At 40.9% G+C, this 26,083-nt stretch overlaps 1 protein-coding gene across 5 annotated transcripts in view; it reads left to right on the plus strand.

The window, feature by feature from the left end:
* The window catches only part of Dock10 (dedicator of cytokinesis 10), a 253,512-nt gene that overhangs the window by 92,142 nt on the left and 135,287 nt on the right, over positions 1-26,083 (plus strand). For all 5 annotated transcript variants that reach the window (XM_038339212.1, XM_038339210.1, XM_038339211.1 and 2 more), the window contains exon 2: positions 11,597-11,716. In XM_038339212.1, the coding sequence (XP_038195140.1) occupies positions 11,597-11,716 (120 nt within the window). The remainder of the gene's footprint in view (positions 1-11,596; positions 11,717-26,083) is intronic.

Consider the following 26,083-nt stretch of genomic DNA (forward strand, 5'->3'; position numbering starts at 1 on the left):
ACACACACTCCCTCATACAAACATACGCATACCTGCATGAACATGTACATATCCCATACACACATGCAAACACAGGATTCACTCAGTGCTGGCAATTTCCATTGTGAATCCCGACACGGCATTATCAGTCTTCATTATATAGATCCTGAATCTAGCTTTTCATTTTCTCTTCTCATCTTCTTTGCCCTCCCATAAATAAGTTCTTGTCTTACATCCCTGCCAGTTTCTTTCCTGAGTTTCATTCCATTTTATAGACTTCTAATGCTCTACAATGTGAAAGAAAGAAAGAGAGAGAGAGAGAGAGAGAGAGAGAGAGAGAGAGAGAGAGAGAGAGAGGGAGGGAGGGAGGAAGGAATGAAGGAAGAGAGAGAAAAAAAAGAAAGAAAGCAAGGAAGGGAGGGAGGGAGAGGGAGGGAGGGAGGGAGGGAGGGAGGGAGAGAGAGAGAGAGAGAGAGAGAGAGAGAGAGAGAGAGAGAGAAGGAAGGAAGGAAGGAAGGAAAGAAAGATCACAAAATGAGCAGGAATAGTACCCAAAACTACAGCTGTGTTCTAGATTGACAACAGGAAAATAAATTCTGGTTTGGTTTCTTGTTTGTTTGTTTTTGTTTTTGTTTGTTTGCTAGCTCTTGCAAGTAAAAGTTGCTGACAGAGTGGGTCACAGTCTTCAAGTTTAAAGAACTTCAGTATCAACTCTCCCATCAACTTACTGGTTACATAAGTTTTCAGAATCCAAGGAAAAATAATCAACTGTGTTGATCTCTTCTGGAATTAATATTGGTACTCAAAGAGAGAGGGTCTTAGTGCGTATCATAGTCCTTGTCATTGACCATAATAGCAACAAGAAGAAAGCAATCATTATTGCCACTTATGGTAAACAAAATGACAGTGACTATTGCTCCTACTATTAAGTGGTTTGATGTAGTTGTGGTTTTTTTTCTGTAAACAAACATGTACAAATTCGTCTTAATATAAAAGTCACCCTGAATGTGACTCCCCAAATGAAAGTAGTAGAATAAAGCAAAGCAATCTGAGCCTGATCATGGCTTCCAGATGCTGTTACAAGCAAAGAGACCCACCAGCACCCCTAGGACAAACAAGTGTCTCCTATGGAGAGCAAAATTACAGCCCATGACTGTCAGCACTGAAAGCAAATGTGACCATATACTTTTTTGTGTCTGGCTTCAAAAATCTTCATCTTCTGGCATCCTAGAAAAGTGATGGTTGATGAGTTTGTGCTGACAGAAAATTAGAGATCAGAGCTGCCCTCCATGGATGACCTTGGAAAGCCAAAAAGTTATCGAAACCTCTCACTCACAGGGCATGTGCTACCTAGTGCATCTTTTACACAGGATGAAGTTATATTGGCATGTCTCGGTAGTACACAGCTGTTAAATTCCTGCAACTCAAAGGCAGAAGTTGTTGGGTGCAAGAGATTGTAAATCAGCATTCAAATCCGAATAAACATGGAAAGTGATAGGCCCCTGTGGTAGATATTGCTCCTGGTATTACAGAGTAGATTCTCCTTAATTGCAAGAGTTAGAAACCTACTCACAGACACAGTCCAGAGAAGAGAGATGAAAACAGGACATAGGTAGGCTTGGGGAAGAGCCAGGAAGTAAATAAATCAGAGCCACTGAGGCAGTAGGCAGGGGGAAACCCTGTTGTCTTGTAGTGAGATGCAGTGGGCAGTTGTGATGCTCAGCCCCAGAGATGTACCGATTCCAGTCTTTTTGTTAACCCTGTCATGCCTTTGCAGAAGATGGGGAACTCCAGAGGGAAAGGTTCCACGGGCTTTGCTTTGGCTACATCCTCCTTGACAATCAGAGAAGCTAATGATTTTAATGACCAGACCCATCATGATTAGTGTTTAAGAAGAGACTACAAAGAATGGGTTCTCATTTGGAGAAGACTTGCAGGGAATATAAAATTTAGTTGGAAGGATTGTTCACATTTGATTTGTGCTTGTGTGTAAGTCCATACATGCCACACACATACACACAAAAGCTTGACCTGTGAGTGGTAGTTTGTAAGACTGTCAAAATATTGAGATGGTGTCAGAGAATAAGCTGGCCATGGCTTTTATCACAGACCTCCTATAAATTAATTTAAAGTTCCCTGCAGCTTGTTCTGAGGCATTAATTTCCCTGGTGTCAGGCAGGCTTGTAATTGGGTTGTGATGTATTTTTAATGATATTTATTATCTTTCAAGTGTTTCTAGAAAACTAAATGAGACAATGTAATTTAATTTGATTTAGATCTCGTTGGATATTTTCTATATCTTTATAAGCACCACCATTGTATGGAGAGATATTTACTGTCATTGACTTCAGTTTTAATTTGCTATGCAGAACTGTGAACATTTTGACATGTTCCAAAGAAATACACAGGGTTAGATTTCCCTGAAAAGAAACAAACTACAAAACTGAATTAAATTTGGGAGCATCCCTTACATAATAAATTCTTTAAAACTGGTTTGCCTTTGATTTCTTATAAAACTCTAGTAAATATGAAATTAATCACATCAATCTCATCTAGTTTAGTATACTTTACCAGGTTAATAGTCATTTACATTGCAGAAATGAACTAATACTTAAAGAGCACCTACTGCTTGATTTTTTTTCCATAAGCTGTCTGTCTTGTTGCCAAGGGAACCATTTCGAAACTTCTTCATCTGAGTTTGTCCAGCTGTATAGTTCTTAACTTTGATTTAGCGAGTGTTTTTCCATTCTCATGAAACTCTGTGGTTCAGGACAGAAAAAAGGTTAAAGGGTCAGCATAAGATGCCTTATGGCTTACTTAATTGTTTCCTTTCTGGAAAGAAACATTGGCCTTGTTTGCTGAAGCTCAGGCTTCTGAGATGTTGTCCAATGGAACTCCCCCTGATGAAAGTCTGAATTAAATCTGTCACATGACCATGGGGTGACAGCTGTGGCCATAGATGCAGCTGTAAGGGCTCTCTCCAATCTTCCCATTTGTTTTAAGCACAAATACTGTGGATGTTGGCTCCATTCCAATCACATTAAGGCCAAAGAACCCTGGGGTTCTGTTAGCATCTAAAGAACTTTTGTTCACTTAGACCTTTGATTTCTTCTAAGAAATTTACCTTTCTCTCTCTCTCTCTCTCTCTCTCTCTCTCTCTCTCTGTCTCTCTCTCTGTCTCTCTCTCTGTCTCTCTCTCCTCTCTCTCTCTGTCTCTCTCTCTGTCTCTCTCTCTCTGTGTCTCTCTCTGTCTCTCTCTGTCTCTCTCTCTGTTTCTCTCTCTCTGTCTCTCTCTGTCTCTCTCTCTCCCCTCTCTCTCTCTCTCTCTCTCTCTCTCTCTCTCTCTCTCTCTCTCTCTTTCTCTCTCTCTCTCGTCTAAAGTCTCATTGTGTAGCCCTGGCTGTCTCAGAATTTGCTGTGTAGAACAGGCTGGCCTAGAACTCACAAAAACCAACCAGCTTTCCAAGTGCTGGGATTATAGGTGTGTGCCACCATGCCTGGTAGCTTGCGATCTCAATAACAGTGAAGTTCATTTGCTTTTATTTCATATTTTAGTTTTTGTTTTATGTGCATTGGTTTTTTGGCCTGTGTGTATGTCTATGCACCCCATGTGTGCAGTGCCTGCCGAGGTCAGAAGAGAATATTTGCCCCTGGGACTGGAGTGACAGACATTGTTAGCCACAAATGTGGGTGCTGAATATTGAACTCAGGATCCCTTAGTCACTGAGCCATTTCTCCCGCCAAACACTGAAGTTATTTGACCACTATGTCATTTGTACAGTGCTCTGATGGACTCAAACTAGGAATGATTATGATTATTTTTGGATTCCTCTAAATAGCCTAGTCACCGAGAGCCATTCACTCTGAATTCTCAATTCTCTTGGGCGCTAATAGAGCCTACTCTACTGGTCTTAAAGCACATGTTTAGTTTTGCTTGTCTTCCTGTGTCTAGTCACATATTAGTTATATCCCCTCAAAAAGACATTTGTATATGTTAATGTTATGATGGTAAATAACAGGATATGAGAGTAAAGATTCAGAGATTCAGATATGTAGTAATAATGTGTGTGTGTGTGTGTGTGTGTGTGTGTGTGTGTGTGTGTGTGTGTGTGTGTGTTGAGGGGATCAAAGAAGACTGGTAAGTCCCAAGTAGCATCACAGGATACACAGTATGGCACATAAAGATCATGAAACTTCTCAAGCATGGGGGGAAAACTCTTTTTATACTATTTCTTTGAAAAGACCAGGCTTTTACAGGAACAGCTACTGTAGAACAACAGGACTCGAGTGATCTAGAAAATTTTAAAGGCTCGCTTCTCCTGATTACACTTCCAATTTAGAGCTCAGGTTTGCATGTGGGACCTCCAAATACAAAGGTTTGACTGTAGACACTGTTCGACTCTCCTGATTCTGCCAGCTATTCCTGAGCAACTCCATTTGTACTTATGGAAGTCAGGGCTGTAGAATGAGATTTGAAGCATAATTTTTACATTGATTTTTCTCTGGAAATTTCTTCTGTGAGACTAATGGGTTTAGTATAAAACCAGTTCTAAGTATGATCATTGTCTGTCATCTGAAAGTATAAAAATGAAAATATTGTCTAGATTGTTTCTCAGAGAAAACAAAAGGCAGACTCTGAAGTCATGTGGATTGCTGATAGGCATGCAGTTCCCCTTCTTTTTCCTAAAGGGGATAGAGAGGCCAGCCTTGGCTTAGGAGATACATGGGGACAGTTGTCCCCTTTTATTTGAATGAATTACTTCTTTTACTTTGATTAGAATCATTCATTTTCAATATATTTTAAGGGAAATTTAGATAACAAATATAAAATACATAGTGCAGTTCTTCATAAGTGAAGAACTCAGGTTCTTGGTATAATTGCTTGGCTGGGGCTTGATTTGGGTATAAGTCTTTGGGGAAGATAAAATTTCAAATAAAACAAGTCTATATTTTGCTGGTACATAGTGGTTCATCTACCATGCTGATCTCTATCTCCTCGATCTTTCATTCATCCTGATTAACTTCAGCCAAGATTCTCATGACTTGCCCAAGTCACATAGCTGGTAGGTATGAGATTCCAAGCTTCCCACTAGGGTTTCCTGTTGGAACCCTTTGGTTCAAGCACTGTTTCAGGGTGGTGTTTAAGAACTCAACCGATGCATGTGGCTCCCTTCAAAGCTAAAAATAGTTCAGTTATTAAGTTGTTAATTGTGCCTCTCTGTTTTGCTGGCATGTGCTTCTAGAACCACATGCCCAATCTGTAATTATTTTCTCTGGTCTCTTTCCCCCAGTGTTTTGTGTGTCTTTTATTGTAATTACTTGAATCTGTTAGTGGTTGAGTCTCTATGTGAAGCCCCACTGTGATATTTCTGGGCTTCCTCTCTGGTGGATTTTCAAAGGGTAAACAATTTTAAAATCAAATAACTCCCCAGTGTTTAATGATGGCTTGATTCTTTTGAAAAACCAAGTTCATCCTTTTAGCGTGATGAAAGCAACACATGTTCATCCAAAAACATAAAAACGACATCCTAAATATTACAGTACCACCCAAATGCAGCAAGCTAATGATGTTTGAATCTATGTAGATAATTGGTTTCTTTATAGTTTTAAAGTCTTGTGAAGTTATCCTATTATATAATATTCATTCTCATTCTTATTAAATAATAATAAATAAGCAATTTTTATTTTATTATAAACTTGAGAAAAATTAGCCTTAATAAGCATTCATTGTTTCATAGGCTTCATCTTTCATAATTTCTGAATCAGGCCATGCCCAGGAAGTTTTACTACGCCTTAGAAGTCTAAGTAGCTCGTTTTTAATCTCGTGATGTGTGGATCTAGAAATATCCTCAAGATTACCTTGAACTGTTCACCTTCTGAGACAGTACTTTTCTTTGTCCTTTCTTTTGTAGCAATACTTGATCATGGAAGCCACCCTGCTTCAGATTTCAACAACAAAAACACCAATTAGATGTCAAATATTGACAGCTAAATCTGATGAATTACTGAAAAGTTTAGCAAATCCACGGCATGGTGCACACAGTTCTCTGATTTATTCCAGATCCTCTCCTTGTCTGAATGTCTTTTCTAAAGCTTTGTGCAGATTTGTACTTTTTCCACTACCAGTGATTCTTTAAAATTACTTCATTTTAAAGGCTATATTTTAATGTCTTCCCTGGTTAGACATGGTCACTGTCAACCAACCTACCTTTCTTGTCCTCCGTCAAGGAAGTTGAATACATTTCTCCATCTTGTAAGGAAAATAATGTTACAAAGATATCCTCAAATATATCTTGAGTGTTATGTTTGCTTATTCCTCTTGGCTTAATTCTAGGTTATCCCTAGATCTGGATGACGGGATATGTAATTAATTATGGAACACGTGTTTATTGAGTATGTCATATACACATTTCAGGTGCTTTCAATCTACAAGCAGTAAAAATTGTAAGCCAGCTTTTATCTACGTGACACTCAGGAAAACAGTTTTATAGATGAGCATTATTCTAACAACTACATCATTTCATCTTCAGAGATCATGTCTACTAAGTCTTAAACACATATATAAAGTAAGGGATGAGGGTTTTAATCACCACGCCGATGGTCTCATTGCCCATAGGGATGAGGCAGGCATTCTCACTGCTTTTTCTTTTCATAGAAAGCCTACAACCACCAATTCCCATAGACTTTGAACTTTACTACAACAAGGCTAGATAGTCTACATTAATTTCTAGCTGGACTGTCCTTCTATTCTGGAGAAAGGATGGCAGTTCAGTCACGCGATCTTTAAGGGTAATACATTTCAAATGCTTATTTTCTTCAGTGTCATTTTTTTTTCACCCAGTTGATTTTGAATTACTCCAATGAAAACAATTCAGCTTTTTGTGATACTATTTTTAATGAGAAATTAAAGCCTCCATTTAGGACATAGACAGTCTACTTGTTTTTTGTCAGTTGAACAGTCTTGACAGACTGGATTGCTACCAAGATGGCAGCTTCCCCACTCCAAGGCTTAGGCATTATGTTAGCATACCATTAGAAGTTGTGGGTAAGTACAGAGGAAGAAAGCTTTTGCTTTTTGTGGCAGGAGCCCATTCTTCTGCTGTGAAGTTGATTTGAAAGATAGCTGTCGATTTGGGAAAGCAGATCTAACAAATTTCTTAATAGTACATAAGAAGAATAGGGCCTGTTTCCGCTGTGGTGCAACTTCCCCTGCCCCATAATAACAAGTGCTGGTGGGTGCCTTTCCCAGGCATGGTGACTCTAGAACAGTTAATGAAATTCATTGCTCATTTGAGAGAAAGAATAAGAGTAAAAAGCACTATAAAAATACAATCCAATTCAGGGTAATCTTGGCACATACCTTATCCTACTTGGTGTATTTCCAGAAGAAACAGGTCCATTAAATTCAGGAGGGACAGCTCGATCCTTGTTAAAGCCATAAATCGATATTGCTCAGTTCCTAGCTCAACTTAGTGTCTCTGTAGAGAGCAAGAGTGGGGAAAGAACTGATCTCACCATCCCTGAGTGTGTCTTTCTCTTTGAACAAGATGCTGAGCAGACAGGGCCCTTAGTTTGGAGACGACTGAAGATGGACACTAAAAAGAAATCCCACACTAGCTCAGAATTGAGTATAATAAAGAGTTATTTATTTAGGGGTAGACTCACAGATCACAGTTGTCTGCTCAAATGGGGAACAGCAACCGAATCCAACAGCTGAAAGAGAGAGAGTGTGTGCGTGCTTTACAACAGCATTTATAGTATAAGAGGCCATGCCTAAGTGGGCAGGTAACTTAAAGGTTACTGGCTGAAGGATTTCCTACAGCACCTCCCCCTTTTGTTTAAATGAGAGAGTTCTAAGCCTAATGTAAAATTATATACAATAAGAACAAATATCAAGTATAAATATTAGAATTACAACCAGCATAAACAATATCAAGCAAGAAACGTGATAAATGTTCCAATAATTATCCTATCCTAAGGAGTCTAAGTCTTGTATTATAAATAACTTGGCCAAGTCATGAGAAGAAAGTAACTACAACTATCTAGTGTTCAACTTCATCGAAGTCCTGAGAAAGGAAATAATATTACTTGAGTAAGCAGGAAGTGCACTCAGGCATCTTCCAAAATGTGCAACAAATGACAGAGACAACTGGTTACCTGGGCAATCGCCCAAAGTCTCATTTGCAATGTTGGAGCAACCAACTTTGGCTAAGGCCTAGAGTAACTTACAGACCATTATCAGAGGCAAGAAACTTTTCAAAACTGTCTTACCCTGTCTTGGCAAGATTTGACAGTCTTTTTATCTTGTATCCTGCTTGTCCTGTCTGGATATCGTGCATTTTGTCAGTGGTTGATGCATGAACAGTTCCTTGCCCAAAGGCCAGTTTTATCCAGAAGAAAACAAGCTCCAAGTGGAGTGTCTTCAGTGCTCAACATTCTCTCGGGAATAGATTAGAACTACCTGTCTACCCTTGGGCTCTCACCACCACAGACACAAAAAGTCTCCAAGCAGGCTTTGTCAAATCTCAGCTTGTAAAGACTGTGAACCCATTAGTGTCATTTTGGGCTATTTGTTTGTAACAGTCTCCTGTTTCCCAGACTGGTTTTGAACTCACCAACCTAGATTAGGATGACTTTGAACTCCTGTTACTTTTACTTCTATCTCCTGAATGCTAAGGTTAGAGGTGCTAAGGGTGGGATTTGTGGCCTCACACATGCTTAGCAAGGACTCTACCAGCTAAACTACATCACTTACCCCTTCAATGCAACTTACTTGCTAAATTCATATGCAAAAAAAAAACCTACAAAAAAAGTGGAGTATCTTGAGTGATACTCATTATGAAGATCCCTGGAAAGACAAAAGTTTACTAATGTATCTTAAGGAGTAGATGTTCTAGATTTGAGAATCCCCCGTGTCAAAATAATTTCATTGAAGTATGTAAAATAGGAAATGCCTGGGGATATCATTCATAAGTTCCCTGATGTGTCCAAGGTTGTCTTATCAAATGTTTGCCATACATACCTTTTATTGATCTATCAAGACGAGTTTAGGTTTTGGTTTGTAATTTGTTGTATCAATAACCTTAGACTCTGAAACTCCCATGTGCCTCTTATAGTAACTTGAATAATACTAACTTTAGCTATGGTTTGCTTTTCAGTGAAAAGTCTTCCTTGAAAGATCCTTTTGACTTCAATTTCTTCCTTTTTCATGGTTATATGGGATGCAGATGTGTGTATAGGTATATATGAATGTGTGTGCAGATGTGCAGGTGTATAGAAACATTTATGTATGTGTGCAGGTGTATATGAACATGTGTGCAGATGTATATGAACATGTGTGCAGGTGCATATGAACATGTGTGCAGGTGTATATGAACATGTATGCATGTACATGTATGTAGATATATATGAACATGTGTGCCTGTGTGCAGGTGTATAGAAACATTTGTGTACATGTGCAGGTATGTATGAACATGTGCACAGATGTATATGAACATGTGTGCAGGTGTATATGAACATGTGTGCAGGTGTACAGGAGCATGTATGTGTTTACATGTATGTAGGTATATGTGAACATGTGGCCTGTGCAAGTGAAAGACAAAGGACAACCTCAGATGTGCTCCTCAGAAATGCTAAGAGAACAGAATAATTGTTTTATGCTTTAAAGATCCAAAAGGTAGTTGTTCACATAAATTTTGGTTGTGGCAGGACCAAGGATAATATAAAATAACTTAGAACTGGGGCTGCCTGGCTTAAAGACAATCAGTCATTTTTAAGATGGACCTGAAGAGATGGCTTAGTGGGCAAAGTCTTTCTGCTCAAGCCTGGGGACCTGAGTTAAATTCCTAACACCCACACCATGTGTTCTGTCCCTGAGGAGACAGAAGCAGGAGGACCCCGGGAGCTCACTAGCCATCCAGTCTAGCCAAGAGAGTGACCTCTAGGATCACTGAACAATTTTGTCTCAAAAACTAAGGTTGATGGTGACGTAGGGAGACATTGATGTCAATCTCCAGCAGCCACTGCATGTGTACAACCATGTTCATCCTCACACATGCATGCACACATATGAATACATTGCACAATCCTTCTCAATTTGTATTCCTTGGAATTAGTTTTTGCCTGGGAAATAAAACATTTTGAACCAGAAATAAGTGGGAATGGAAAAGCATCAAAATGCAGCAGACCAAGGAAGACTTTCCAAACTTCCACAGAGCCTCTGTAAATTCTACCCCAACTGTGTAGTGGTTTACACCACAGAAAAGAGACTATGTTGAACAACTCAACTCTTTTTCTTCAAACGTCCCAGTGAGCATCCAGTTTCCTTGATGGACCCTTTTAAAGAGAGCAGTCACCTTGCCAGTTTATTTAAGCCATTGAGGACTTTGTATGTTTGTTTGTTTTTCTTTTAAACCAGAAAATGGATGGATATCTTTGCTTTGGGGCCACGATGTTCACATTTTGCTGTTTGTTATCTTTTGAAAATCATCAAAACAAATATTTTCTGCTATTTTAAGAAACCCATCAGGAGTTTTTAAAACACAGACGAAAATGTGGGGGGACCATGCTTTACTGAGGTGGCTCATCTAGGGGAGGCCAGGAGGTGAGATAGAACAGTCGATGCTAACCCTAATATTCGCAGGATCTCTTTATTATCTGGGTTTCATGGTGACCCTTCATGCTTCTAAGACTCCAACCCCCCAAATGCACCTAAGTACAGTCCGTTTTTTTTCATTTCTTTTGCATGAATACTTCACCAAAGGATTAGGGGGTCTACTTTCATTGTGTCTTGGGGTTTCTGTTTCTATACTGCTGTTTTCTTTCCTTCATGGAAGAGCCCCATTTTTCTCAGTTTGTGATCCATGTTTGGTGTGGAACAAGCTCATCAACTCTGTAATGACACATTGCTTCTCTCTCTAGCATTTATTATTGTTATTTTTTTGCACTGGGAAAGGCTTCTCAGAGGGTGTGCAGCTTCTCTGGGGTCCAGGATTTTAATACCATGTGATTATCTGTGCTTTTTTTTTCGACCTCACCCATGTTCAGTACAGTTCAGTTGTTCTAGTCTATAAGAAACCGACCCAGCTTCTCTCTGTAGAGGCAAAGAAGCTCAGAGTCAAGCAATTAATCCTGACACCAGATCCGTGCTTCGTTGACAAGGAAGACAGCCTGCAATAGTTTTCTTCCTAGCAGTGTGCCAACATTTGCAAACTGACCTTAGTAGAACCCGCAAAGTATCTGATTCAGCAGAAGCAGTGACGACCCTTGTCATAACACTGTACCGAGTAAGCAGGCCTTTCCAATGTAAGAAAGATCAAGTCTACATGAACATCTATTGCACCCCCATGGGTCCAAGCAGCTTGAACTACTCAGGAAGCAGACAGGTTTTTTAGGGTCCCCTCACTTCATTACAGATCTGGAAATAATCAGTATGTGATTATGTGGCTTTGTCCCAAGTTCCTAGAGTCTGCGTGAGACCGAATTGGAAGGACTGTGTGATGTCAGCGCCTCAGTGACAGCTAAAAAATGAAACCAAAGCAGTCACAGAGGAGACACGAGATGATGTGCGTAAGGTTAACTCGATTGTTTGTTTTGTTTTCTCTTGTTTTTCCCACAGCAGGAAAAACCCAGACTGCTGGAGCCTTTGGATTATGAAACTGTCATTGAAGAACTTGAGAAGACCTACCGGAATGATCCTCTCCAAGATCTCCTGTTCTTCCCCAGCGATGACTTCTCAGTAAGTCCCCTTGAGTTCTTTAAATTAGCAGGGCTCTTTCCACATAGATTCAGAAAGCAAAGCCTTCTGGTAGTTTGGGGAGAGGGATTGTTTTGTTTTTGTTTTTGTTTTTTGTGGTTTTTTTGGAGGGTTGTTTTGGTTTTGGTTCTTTGTTTTTCTCTTTGGGGCCTGCTACCCAGCACCCAAATAAATACACGGAAACATGTTCCTCCTTATGGATGCCCAACCTTAGCTTGGCTTGTTTCTAGCCAGTTTTTCTAACTTAAATTATCCTGTTTCTCTTCTACATTTTGCCTGTGGACTTTTTACCTTTCTGTATCCTGTATATCTTTCTTTCCTTCTTATTCCATGGCTGGCCGACTGGGTGGCTGGCCCCTGGTGTCCTCTTCTCCTTTTCTCACTCCTCTTTTTTTTTTTTTTTTTGAGTCTAGATTTCTCCTCCTTCTCTCTGCCTGGTAGCCCCGCCCACTTCTCTCTCCTGCCCAGCTATTGGCCTTCAGCTTTTTATTAGACCAATCAGGTGTTTTAGGCAGACAAAGTAACACAGCTTCACAGGGCTAAACAAATACAACATAAAAGAATGCAGCACATCTTTCAGCATTAAGCAAATACTCCACAACATAAACGAATGTGACACATCTTAAACTAATATTCCATAACACCTTCCTATGACCACATTGCTTTACATTACATCAGCAGAAGGCTGTTTCCAGCCATACAATAGGCCCAGGGCTTCCCCAGCTCAGAGGAGTGGACATGAGGCTTAACAGTGGACACAAAGACCAAAAACATGGTGCTGCCTAAGTCTCCTCGGTGTTCATGTTCCCACTAATGCCAGAACTTCTTGCTGCTGCCTTCTTTGACTTAGCCTACTTCTCCCCTCAGACTATTTCTAACTAGAAGCTTCTGAGAAACAGAAATCAACCAGGAGGAAAAGGAGAAGTCTATTGGTACAAGAAATCATATTTCATATTTATTTGTTTATTATTCTCTCATATATTAAATCCCGACTGCTTTAAAACAACCATGAGCCTTTGTTGGCCATTATTAAGGAAACAGTGAGGCTTGGGGTCAAAGCAGGAGCATCTTTGTGAAATGATCTATGTGAGGTATGTTCCCTTTAGGACAGTGTACACGCAAGATGCTCTTGAGGTTAGTAGAGAGAATGAACGAAAAGGAGGGAGATAGACCACCCAGGTAGTAAGAGCTTGCCATGTAAACATGCAGACCTGAATCCATTCCCCCAGAACCTGCATTAAAATGTCTAATACAGTGGCATACCCCCGTAATCCTAGTGTTGGGGAAGTAGAAGCAGGAAGATTCTAGCAGCTGGCTGGCCAGCCTAGCATCAGCTCCCGGTCAGTGAGATAGACCGAGAGAGAAGGAAAGGAAGTTAATATTGAGGTTAAAATAGATAAAGTTGTGGATGATGAACACTAGTGTGCCCCAAGTATTAGATTCTGTTACATGTATCGTCTGGAGCATTGACACACTGTTCGTGAACAGCTCTGCAAACAGAGGCTACCCAAGACAGTTAGTAACCATTTCTATTTTCCTCCTCAAATATAATTAGTCTCAGATATCTCAGCCTTAAACACTGAAGATGAAAATCAGCTAGAGGGTATCCCTATAGAGCAGGCTGTGCCCCTGGATTTCTTTCTCGGGCAGTATGGGTCTCGGTTTCTACATTTTGCTAATACAGCTTCAGTATCCTCTCCCACCTCTGGGGACAGATCTGGCTTCTGGCTTCAAAGGGTTTTGTTTTGTTTTGTTTTTTCTTCTTTCATGGATTTAGAAAAAAAGAAGTTACATGGCAGCTCATAGGACTACGGATATAGCTACGTTGAAGGAAGACTTGCCTGAAACGCATGGGGGCCTGTGTGTGGCGGAATACAAAATGTTATAGAAGAGACAGCGTGAATACTTCTCTGTTCCAAGCATGGGTTGGGTAACAGTGGAAGAAAGGAGACAGATACAGGCATAAGAAAAACAATCCTTTCACTTCTCTTTGTCGCTGTTTTAAAATGGCTCCCACCTACTGTTGGCACACTTGAAGAGACACTTATCTCTGTAGATCTCATTTCTGTGGTTGGGCCAGGCTCTGAGGCTTGAACTGCAACTTGAAGTTGAACTACCTTCTTCTTCTTCTTTTTTTCAATTCCATATCCTTATTTTGATTCTTCAGCCTGGAGGTAAACCTACCCAGAAGGCTTTCTGTCAGACAGCACCAAAACTTATGAACTTTGGAGAATCTGCTCTTCCAGCTCTGTCATTTAGAAATGTGTCAAGTGCCACTTCAAGCTTCCTTCCACCTCAGAAAGAGAACAGCGAAGCACGGCTGGACCTCACATTAGCTCTGAATTAGACTCTATTTTTGTCATCTCTTCAGCCTCATTTAAACATTGTCTCTGACTTTTTTTTTTAACCTTTGCCATCCTTAGTAGTATAAACAGAGCCTACAATAGCATATTGCTCTATTTTCCCAATGTGATCATTGGTTCCTTGTTGCCTCCATAATGAAGTTATAAGGCTAACTAGATAGCTTGGTGAGTTAAGGGGTTTGCTGCCAAGCCGAAGGACCGGAGTTTGATCCCCAGAATGCAGTGTAAGGAGAGAATACACTCCCAGAAGGAGCCTACTAACCTCCAACCAGAGCTGGGAGAAAAGCACCCAGTTAGTACACTCAAGAGAGATGCCATGGTCTCTAATCTTAATATCAGAAAATGATGTTTCCTATAAGTGGCTGGATTTTTATTTATATTGATGGTGGGGAGTAGATCAGCATAAAATTGCCAGGTTTTTTAGTAAAATCCTGACCTTTTTCTGTTTCCTGTCCTTTCTCATTCTTGCCCTATGCATTTTGGCCTGGAAATCTAGATCCCATGGGTAATATGCTGCCTATTTTTGTATGTCCCATGAGGTAAGAATTGTCGATTTAAATAGTTGAAGGCAAAAACAATCTAGTTGGTAGCAAGTGAAAAGAATCTTCTGAAATGCGCATTCTGGTATCCATAAACCAATTTTTAATTGAGCACTTGTATCGGCTCATTTGATGGTTGTCAGTGGCTTTCACCGTACAAAGGCGGGGCTCTAAGTGGTTGCAGGAGTTTGAGTTTGGACATATGACGCTGTTCTAGCTTCATTTCTGCTGTTGTTATAAGCTATCCTCCCCGAAGACAACCTAGGAGAGGAAAGGATTGTTTGTCTTATACTTCCAGGTTAGTCCATTACTGTGGAGACGTCTAGGCGAGAGCTCAGAGCATGGCCTCTACAGTCAGGAGTTGAGAATAAATGCATGGATCCTCACTTGCTGCTTGTGTTTATACTCAGCTGGTTTTCCTCGCTCTTGTACAGTTTAGGGTCAAGTTCATGAAATGGTGCTGCCTGCAATAGACGGAGTCTTTCTATATTGGTTAATAACAATCAAGACAGATCCCCATAGACATCCCATGGCCACCTTGATCTAAGTCATTCCCATTAATAATCTTCCCATAGGATTATATGTTGTATCACATTGACAGTTAAAACTAACCAGCACACACCCTAAAAAACTTATCCTCTGACTCTGCACACACACACACACACACACACACACGCACACGCACACGCACACGCGCGCACACACACACACACACATGCATTACCACAATAAAATGCATTTGTTCTAGACAGGTCATTTTTTACATATTTTTATTGCGCTAAATGTATTTCTCCACTCTGCTCCTTTTCTCTCCCTTCCCCTTCTACCCTCTCCTATGATCCCCATGTTCCCAGTTTACTTAGGAGATCTTGCTTTTGTCTACTTCCCATGTAGATTAGATCCATGTATGTCTCTCTTAGGGTCCTCTTTGTGGTCTAGGTTCTCTGTGAATTGTAGGCTTGTTTTTCTTTGCTTTATATCTAAAAGCCACTTAGCAGTGAGTACATACTAAATTTGTGTTTCTGGGTCTGGGTTACCTCACTCAAAGTGATGTTTTCTAGCTCTGTCCAATTGCCTGCAAATTTAAAGATGTTGTTTTTTTCTGTTGTGTAGTACTCCATTGTGTAAATGTACCACATTTTCCTTATCCATTCTTCGGTTGAGGGGCATTTAGGTTGTTTCCAGGTTCTGGCTTTGGCAAACAATGCTGCTATAAACAAAGTTGAGCACATGACCTTGTGGTATGATTGAACATCCTTTGGGTATATACCCAAAAGTGGTATTGCTGGGTCTTGAGGTAGGTTGTTTCCTAATTTTCTGAGAAATCTCCATATTGATTTCAAAAGAGGCTGTACCAGTTTGCACTCCCACAGCAATGCAGGAGTGTTCCCTTTACCCCACAACCTCTCCAGCATAAGTTGTCATCAGTGTTTTTGATCTTGGCCATTCTTACAGATGTCAAATGTAATCTCAGAGTTGTTTTGCTTTGCATTTCTCTGATGGCAAAGGATGTTGAGCATTTTCCTTAAGAGGTTTTCGGTCATTTTAGATTCATATGTTGAGAGTTCTCTCTTTAGGTCTGTACCCCATTTTTATTGAATTATTTGTTCTTATGATGACCAATTTCCTGAGTTCTTTGTTTAATTTGGAGATCAGCACTCTGTCCAAGGTAGCCTGCCATTTTGTCTTGTTGATGATATCCTTTGTGTTACAGAAGCTTCTCAGTTTTAGGAGGTCCCATTTATTGATTGTTTCTCTCAATGTCTATATGGAGAACATATACAATTCTCTAAATCTCTTGCCATTATCAGCCCCATTCACAGCCTATGTCACTTAGGAGTGTTGCTCACCACCAAAAAACCCACCATGATCCTAGAAAATGTGTCATTTCCTTGACTCTGTTGGAACCTTGGGAGTCTCTGTGGTTTGCCTGGACAGTTTTCACACACATCCAAGCAGAAGTGGCAATAAAGTGATCAGACTAATCTCAAAGGGTGGAGTATGGAGGCTCTTAAAGCTCCCACCTGTCCTTCCAAACATTAGGAATCAGCTCTTCCGGTGAGAGGACCCGGTTCACTTCTCTGTTTCTATGGTTTTAAGCACCCACACTTCCTGCCGACATGATTCATTGCTTGCTTTATTTAATCAATATTTATTCAGCACCCACTGGGTGCTACACATAGAACAATACTTCCCAGAGGAGTGAGACTGACAAGGAAAGCAAGATTCTTGGGTTTTACCGACTCGTGCCCTAATATGGAGAGAGCAAGGCTGACGAAAGAGCTTGTGGTTGAATACCAAGAAACAGCAACTGCGTCTGGCATTTGATACCTCCAGAAGAAAATGTGTGTTTCGCCGTACAGCATTCTCGCATTGCAAGCAGGAACTTTTGGCCTCTTTACCCTGATGGCATGAGATGCCGTCATTATTTTTTGCCTAAGCCCCCAGAATGGCCTTTTTAGGGTGTTTTTTTTTTCTGCTTTCTCCATAGACATACTTTGATCCATTCACATTCAGTATTCACTGGATGCTTTCAGAGTTACAAGCCAGACAGCATCATGCCTTCCTCCATCCAACCCCACTCTTCTTTATTACCCTGTCCCCTGGCTCCTGAGGATCTCCTAGCTCTTGTCTCCTACCGTTGCTACGCAGAGCACCTGATATTTATTCTGTCCTCACACTTAGCAAACACGTTGGCTCTCTAGGACCTGTGCCCCTGGCTCCTGTGACTTAGTTGTAAATGTGACCTCTTTAAAGAAGAATCTTTGGGGTCCAGCTTATATTCCTCCTGTGCCGGCTTTACTCCATCACAATAGCCCATGGCTTCACTTTAGAGCCCTGCTTACAACTTGAAAATATCTCCACTGTTGCATATTAGCTTATTTCCTTTCTTGCTTGCTTGCTTTTTCCTTTGTGGTTCTGGGACACAAACCCAGGCCTCCGTGCATGTAAGGCTGATACTCTACTACCAAGCTGGACCCTAACCTTCCAACTTGCTTTTTGTTCACCTTTCTGGCACTCGTTTCTCACCAAATTATTATTCCAGCAGGTCAAAGGCATTTTCTTACTGCATCATTGTAAGATACACAGCAACTAAGGGAGCACTTGACACACAGCAAGCACAGCAATGAATTTAGGGACTGGAAAGATGGCTCAGTGGTTAAAAGGAGCTACCACATAAGCATGAGGACCTGACAAACTAAGTAAATTTTCAGGCAGGCGTGGTGACCTGCTAGCAATTCCAGCCTTAGTGCACTGAGACAAGGTTAGCTATATTGCCGAACTCTGGGTTTGGATACGATAGCATGTTTCAATAAAGTGCTTCAAAAATAGAAAAAGAAAGTATAAATAATAAAAATAAATTTTGTGACTTTTCTTTCAGAAGCCCCTGGGTTGTTATTTTAGGAAATAGCTTTGATTCTTTGAAACCCTTAGGAATCAAAGGCCATTCTGACACAAAACTATTGAGTTAAAAAAAAAGAATAGAGTCATTGCCTCTGCTTGATGATGAGAAAATGAAGGTTAATGAGAAGTTCTCCTCTTGGACACAAATCAACATATTGCTTTAAGTAAAAACACTGAGAAATTTGATACTCTTTCTAGAGGCTCCCTCTGTCTAGTACAGCACCTGGCACACAGCTGACATCAGCAAAGGTAGCCTCCTCCTTCAGACACTTTAATGTACAAATTGGATGATTTCTGTCATTAGGTGAGAGAAAAAATTGTTCATATCCATGTATCAAATACCCAACATACTCTGTGGCTCATGGGTATTCCAAAGAGTCTCTCAAATAGTGAGTTAAAATGTTCTTTCAGAGGCTTTTTCCTTGTCTCTTGTCACACCAGGCAGAAATTACTCTCCTGCTATGTGCAATCAAGACCAGACAACATAAGTTTTTCTTTTTTACTTTCTTTTTGGTTTTTCGAGACAAGCTTTCTCTGTGTAACAATTCTAGCTATTTTGGAACTAGCTCTTGTAGACCAGGCTTGTTTCAAACTCGGAAGGCCTCTGCCTCCCAAGTGCTTGGAATAAAGGCATGCTCCACCACCATGCTCAACATAAGCTTTTATTACTACTTCCATCATAATCTTGTGGTATAAAAAAATGAGTGCACATGAACATATTAACCCATGTATTCAAAAACATAGACAGCTTCATTGTTAAATTCACTACTGTTGATTTTACCTTTATGTTTTGAAGTTGGCAATAACAGAGACAGCCAAAAATACTTTTGGTCACCAATGTGTGACTTAATGAAGTAGTTAAGGAGTGTGCTGGGGGGAGAGGAAGCGAAAGAACAGTTTCAAGGACACAATGAATCATGTTCAATGACTCAGACTAAATAGAAACTAAAGCCAAATCACATAACAGAAGGTGACAGTGCCATAAATGACTTTCTTGCTGGATGAACAGTGCAGAAAGGCTGAGACAGAATCACTGAAACAGTGAAGCTGAGATGTCTGCGAACAGGAACCCTGCTCAGTCTGCATTGCTTTCCAACAGCGTCCACTTAGCCAAAGCTCCTCTGTTGAAGACCAACTTTGAGAACCGCCTTTAGTGAGCTAAGCACACATATCAAGAATACCAAGATGAGCAGGAGACGATGCTATGCTCCATTCATAAAACTTTCTGCTGCGAGCAGGGCCACTTCCAAAATCACACTTCTCTGCTCTCTGTTCAGTGGCGGAAGTAGCCTGCCAAAGAAGTTATACCATCGCCTCAAAGTTCACGTTCTTAGTGATGGCTCAGAGTCCGTGTTCAAGGGCACTCAGGTTGATCCTGCAGTTGCCATTGGCTGGCTGACAAAACTGAATGACACATTTCATCATGTTTCAAGGGCTCACATTTTTTCATAGTTTATTTTTAGCTGTTGAAAGCAACTGGTACTTGGGGACTTCTACGCTTTACCGCAGGGGCCGTTCTATGAGAGGAAGTTCAAAGACCTTGCTACAGTTAAAGTTACAAAGAAGAAAGGCCATGAGATTTCTTTTTATCTGATACATAGCTTAATATTTCATAGGAATCGCAACTCTTTTTAATCTGTGGCTTTCGAGCGTGGAAAAAAAAAGCTTTAAATGGCTCATAATGCTTGTGCAAGGGCACCGCTGTTGTGATCTGAAAGCTAAGTAATAGCTTGTGTTCAATTAGATTATTTCTAAGTGATAGCATCCCTCGCATGGCGAGGCCCTTGGCCAAGGATGTAAGCCACTGAGGACAAAATTCGAACAGAAGTACTTTGATTTTCATTCTTCGTCTCCTTCAAAACAATACTCTATGCACCAGAAGCTTCCTAAAAAAATGAGGTATCCAATCAGGAGTAAACAACTCAGTTCTCACTGTGAGTGGCGCCATCAGAAAGTCAATGTGGCATTATCTAACCATAAGCAGTGAGATTATCTTATTTCCAGGAAAAGGCATTAGAACTGGACGTGGCCATGGGTCTCACAAAGACAAGTATTGTGTATTTTCTCTCTTACGAAACTGAGAGAGGAAAGATGTGAAATCAAAAGGGAGCCTGCCAGGTGTTTGGAAGGGGAAAACAGAATAAGAACGGGTCATAAAGATGATGACTATGATCAAAGTGTACCACACACATAAATGGAATTGTCTTAATAAAACCTCTTTGAATAATTAATACAAACTCATTAAAAATAATAAATGAAAATTAAAAAAATTAGGGTAGCAAGGAATTCTAGTCTTTATTTTAAAAAGAATATACAGCGGCCCCTCTCGGTTTCATTGTACCCAGAATGTATGTCCGCATGATGTTTTAGACATAAATGTTCACAGAGGCATATCCCCCAAATGGAAGCAAGCAAACTGCCTACCAACTAATAACTGAGAGTAATTTGGCATATTTGACAATAATAGGGAAGGACATATGGGTACATATTACAGTATGGGTGAACCTTCAATATATCCTGCTCAGCCCATTGCAAAGAACCACGGTTGTAGGCATGTGTCCCCTGGGGAGATGAAGTAACATGAGCCCTTCCTCAGAAGGCCCAAGGACAAACTAAAGTGCTGTGCCATACGTGTTTTCCCTTGGTACCAATGAGCTTATCAGGCTTGGTTACAGACCACGAGCAAGACGTTTTGATCAGAGCATAGGTGACCACAGAGCAGCCGCACTGGGAAGTCTCCAGGTAGCATGGATAGCAGCTTATCCATGGCCATACAAATGGAACCCCCTCTCACCGTCTCCCCCACCTACATACTGTAGCATGTCTCCAAATCCTTTAGACCACATACAGTTCGGACTTAATTACACTCAAATAGCTGGAAGGAGTGGCTGAACACCTGGGTAAGGGTTCAATGACCCTTCCCACATCATCGTCTTATGAGAGAAGGTCCAATCCTCATTGACTCACTCAGGTAGGCATGGCTGATCTGATGTAGAGAGGAATCTTTGGCTCAGAGGATAGGGTGCTAGGACAGTCACATATAAATGATTCCATTTAAATGGAATGTGTCGGCATAGAAAGCAGATGAGTGGTTGATCGCCAGGTACCAAGGAGAGGAGAGTATGCGTAGACTGCTAAGAGATAAAAGGGTTTCCTGAGGTGTGATGAAGACATACCGAATGTAAATAGGGATTATGGTTTCACAGCTCTGAGTATGCTCAGAATCAACAGAAATTTACCCTTTAAAATGACATGTTCTATGGCATATTAATTATAACTCTCAGTAGTGCTCTCTTTTATTTAAAGAAGGTTGTTCCAGGTTATGAGGTCAGAAGAGGTGTACATAGTCAGAGACAGAATACCAAAGAATCATTAAAACACATCTACATTCAAGTTCTTTAAGAGTAATAAATCAAAGATACCAAAGGAACTATATGGGGCATAAGAAAACTAACTGCATTTTATTTGTTTGTTTTTACTTTGTATATAATGGCATTTCGCCTGCATGTATGCCTGTCCATCATCTTCATGCAGTGTAAACTACTGTGAGCTGTCATGTGGATGCTTGGAACAGAACCTGGGTCCTCTGGAAAAGCAGCATACTTAAGTGGCTTAACCACTGAGTCATCTCTGTATTACCTGACTACGTTAATTTTTATATTTTATTCCTAAAGCAGATTTTATGAAATTGGTTGTGTTACTTACTGATCTCATTGCTCCAACAAAACACCCGACAAAGCAACTTAAGGACGGAAATGTGTTTTGGCTCATAGTGGGAGGTCCTGGTAATGTAAGCTTGAGGCAACAGGTCACATATCATCCAGAGTCAGGAAGCAGACAGAGATGAATGCTAATACTTCGCTTCTTTTGCCTTTCTATTCAGTTCAGAACTCCCAGCTCATCAGAAAGGTATCACGTGTGTGTGTGTGTGTGTGTGTGTGTGTGTGTGTGTGTGTGTGTGTGTGTTTGGTTTTTCAAGACAAGGTTTCTCTGCATAGCCTTGGCTGTCCTGAAACTCACTCTGAAGACCAGGCTGCTTCAAACTTAGAGATCCACTTGCCTGTGCCTCCCAAGTGCTGGGATTAAAAGTGTGTGCCACCACTACCCAGCAGATGTCACACATATTTAAAGTGCTGTTCTGTCCTCATTTAAAGCAGTCTAGATAATCCGTCACAGGTGAGGCTAGCCCAGAAGCTAACTTTATCTAGAAAACCCTCACAGATATGCCCAGAAACTTGTAAATCCTGTGAAGTTGAGAGTCCGCATTAAACACCATACCTGCTTAAATGTGATAGAATACTCATTTAAGATGACCAAATGAATCAATCAAGAGCACAGCTTTGGGATTTAAAATATTCCATGTATTGACTCCCAGTATGATACAGACAGTAAATTAGAGAGTTTAAGAAAGAGATGAGGTTGAAGTGAGTTATGGATTGTTTGTTTGTTTGTTTGTGTTTTAAGGGACTGGTATCTATCTAAAACCTGAGATTTACAGGGAATTAGGTGAGGATTTCTTGAAAGGTGAAAGGTCGAATAAAGAGCCTCTGGTGGACCAGCACCACTATGGGAGAAGGAGCGTAGGTTGTGCTGTAGAAAGGCCATGGGAACTCAGCCAGGGTGGGCAGGTTACTATATCAGCTCAATTCTCTTCTCCTGGAATCATAAAAAAAACCCATGCTTCTTCCTCAGTTTTCCTACATGGTAGGCTTAGCCTGCACCCCTGAGTCTGTCTGACCAATGGGATGAGCTGGTGCCGAACACACCTTTACACTCATGAAGCACTGGTTTCTGCTGCACCTCACGTCTTTCCATGGGAGGCATGTACAGTCGCGTGCTTCTCCAAAAAAGTTTTTCATGTGCAAGAAGACAGAAATATCCACTCCCCAGATCAGATCCCTATATCCGTGTATCGAGCTGTCATGTGTACTCCACCTACATTTGCCAGAGCTCAAGGAACAGCCATCATTAAAGGAAAAGATGTTTCGTCCTTGCCTCCTTGGCGGATGGAAGATACACTTGAGTCTAAAATACTGGTTTTCAATCTGTGGGTCACAACCCCTTTGCATACCACATATTACATATCCTGCATATCAGATATTTACATTACAGTTCCTAACAGGACCAAAACTATAGTTGGGACGTAGCAATGGAATAATTTTCTGGTTGGGAGCCAGCACAGCACAAGGAACTGTAGAGAAGGGTCGCAGCAACGGAAAAGTCGACAACCAAGGGTCCTACAAGATGAACCACAGAAAAAGGGAAGTAACTTTCTCAGTGCTTTGTGGGTCTGAGAGTTCAAGACCATGAACCTCACTGACGCACTTAAATAGCACAATGACCAAGTCGTCACGCTGGACTTTGCGGGATCACGATCAGTACCTACTTATGGATGGTTGCTCGCCGTTTCTGCCACCTATAGCCTATAGTTTTCACCAAAACGAGAAGAGTTTCCCTGTATAGCATAGCAAAGTTATTAAAGTGTCATTCTCACATAGTTTATAGTAAATAAGAAAAAAACACATTGGTGTTACTTCAGAATGTGATTAAAAAACAAACAAAAAAACACACACAAAAAAAAACTGTTTGCAAAGCAAGCACAGTAATGTGTCTTCTTTAACAGAAATCAGCATTGGTGCCCTAACCTCCTAAATGAAGTGGCATTTCCTTTTCAATAAACGATTAACTGTGAGTTACTTGTTCGTTGTGGAGCTGCTTACATCTTAATTAGGACTGATGGAGTTACTTAAGCGCCATCTTTTCTGTCCTTGCCTTTTCCAGCTGGGACCGACTGTAAAAACTGACACAGGTCGCCCTTAGCCCCAAGACAGCAAAAGAGATCCATCCCAGACTTTAATGGTGGCATTTAGCCAACTGGGAAGTGGCCCCTGTGCTCTTAGACTGAAGTCCAACCCAGAGTCATTTTAACCAGCAGAATGGCTGCTGCAACAAAACCACAAAGACTACCCAGCACAGCACTGAGGGAACTAGGAAGTAGCAGAGCCAGAGTCAAAGACAGTGAATATCGTGGGCCTCAGACTGCAAACACAGGCTCAGGGCCATCGGTTCAGAGGTTTTCCTTTCCAAATGCCTGACAATACGCCCCTTATAAAACTCTTGCCACCAGATGAGCTCGGCCGAATGCCAGTGTGGTCTCAGATCTGTTCCATGCTACTGAAATCTACCAATTGTGGAATGGAGCTTTATTAAAGAGAACAGGAAGTCTGTTGTGGCCAAGGCAATTTGTTGTGGTCTGAAAACACCGACTTCTCCGAAAGGAAATTCTTTTTAAATGTATTAATACCCTTAACAAATAGGATTCTTCATACTTCTATTTTGACCAAGTTACTTGTGCTCCGTGCGAGCGCTTTAAACAAATGTAAAACAAGAGGAAAGGCACCAAAGTTTTGAAAGCTCTAACCTCATGAGGCCTTTTGGTTTTTTTAAACACGTGTTTCAGTTTTATACTGAGATGGTTAGCATGTCATGTCACGCACACACATATATGCTCACAGTCCTCTTATGCCATGTTTGTGTTGTACGAGGTATTTGGCATGCGTAGAGCATGCAAAATAAAGTCCTAGGTTTGTCACACGGTTTTATAAGCATGAGTTGGTCACAGTGATCTTATTTAGTGAAGGATCAATGTCATTTTGTGACCACAGGTCATCAGGAATCCTTCCAGCTTCGTGCATTGCTCATGGCTAGTAACTTATGTATTTGTCTATGCTCAACATGCTGGGTCACTGACGGAATACTGTGGGAGTCTTGATTTGTAGTGCTTTCTGAAACCGAAGCAAGGATCCCCGTGTATCTGTGAGCTGTCTTTCCAAAGTCATTCCTGGGCCACTGAAGTCTAAACAATAATCCCCAAGACTCAGTCTAGACTAAGCTGTTAGTATTCACAGAGAGACTAACAATAAAGAAGCAACTTTGAAGGAGGAAATCAGACAAGGAATTATAAATGAAAAAAAAATCAAGATAACTCTAATCTTGCTTCATTGCATTCTGCACAGAAACAACCACTTCCTGGTCTGTCTGGAGACCTCTGCTTTGTCTGCAAGACCTCCACTTGCTCTCTCTGTCTGTTCTTGGTTTAACTTGGCAGTCCCAGTTCTTGCCTGTGGTGATATTTTGCTTGGGCTGTAACAAATAAAGCTTGCCGGAGGACCAGAGTATAGTGTGAGCCACTAGTTAGCCATAGAGGCCCGGCGATGGTGGCACATATTTTCAATCCCAGCACTCAGGAGGCAGAAGCAGGTGGATCTTTAAATTCAAGGCCACCCTGATCTACTGTGAGATTGAATCAGTCTAAAAGAGAAACAGAGCAGCAGTTGGGATCACACACCTTTAATCCCAGCATATAAGGCGAGAGGAGACAGGAGCTCAGAGCATTCAATCTGAGGATTCAGAGGGACAGGATGGCCCCTTTAGTTTAAAGATTCAGTAGAGGTAAGAACTAGTGTGGCTAGCTCCTCACTCTGATCTCTGATCTTTAGGCAAGCTTTATTTGTTATAGCACAAACAAAATATTACCACACTTGCATCCTCTCTTCTATAGATGCCATGAAGTCCTAGAGCCTGGTGAGCTCACCCCTTAGCAGTATTTTAAGTTTTACTGAACAAAATATCTGGAACACCATATTTCTCATCATTTTTATCCTCTGATCTTAGAATCATGTGATGTTCTTCCTCTTTCACAACATCAAAACCCATGCTTCCCACGTAGACATGTATGTGCATACTCCCACAGACATACCCACGTACCCCATGCATTCACACATGCACAGGAATACACAGATCGACACACTACAGGCATGCCCAAGCTAACCCTACATAGCGCACAAATTTACAGCATATATACACTCACTATATTAGCATACCCTTATGCATAACCACAACCACATACCCACACTTCCTGTATAGATGCACTCATGCACTACACGAATGACACACTCACTGAGTCACTTGCCCCACCCATGCACAGCAGAGACACTGATGTGCTTGCCTACAGTCACACACACGCTTACCCTGAACACACA

The sequence above is a fragment of the Arvicola amphibius genome, chromosome 8 (assembly GCF_903992535.2).
Source record: "Arvicola amphibius chromosome 8, mArvAmp1.2, whole genome shotgun sequence".
NCBI classification, from domain to species: Eukaryota; Metazoa; Chordata; class Mammalia; order Rodentia; family Cricetidae; genus Arvicola; species Arvicola amphibius.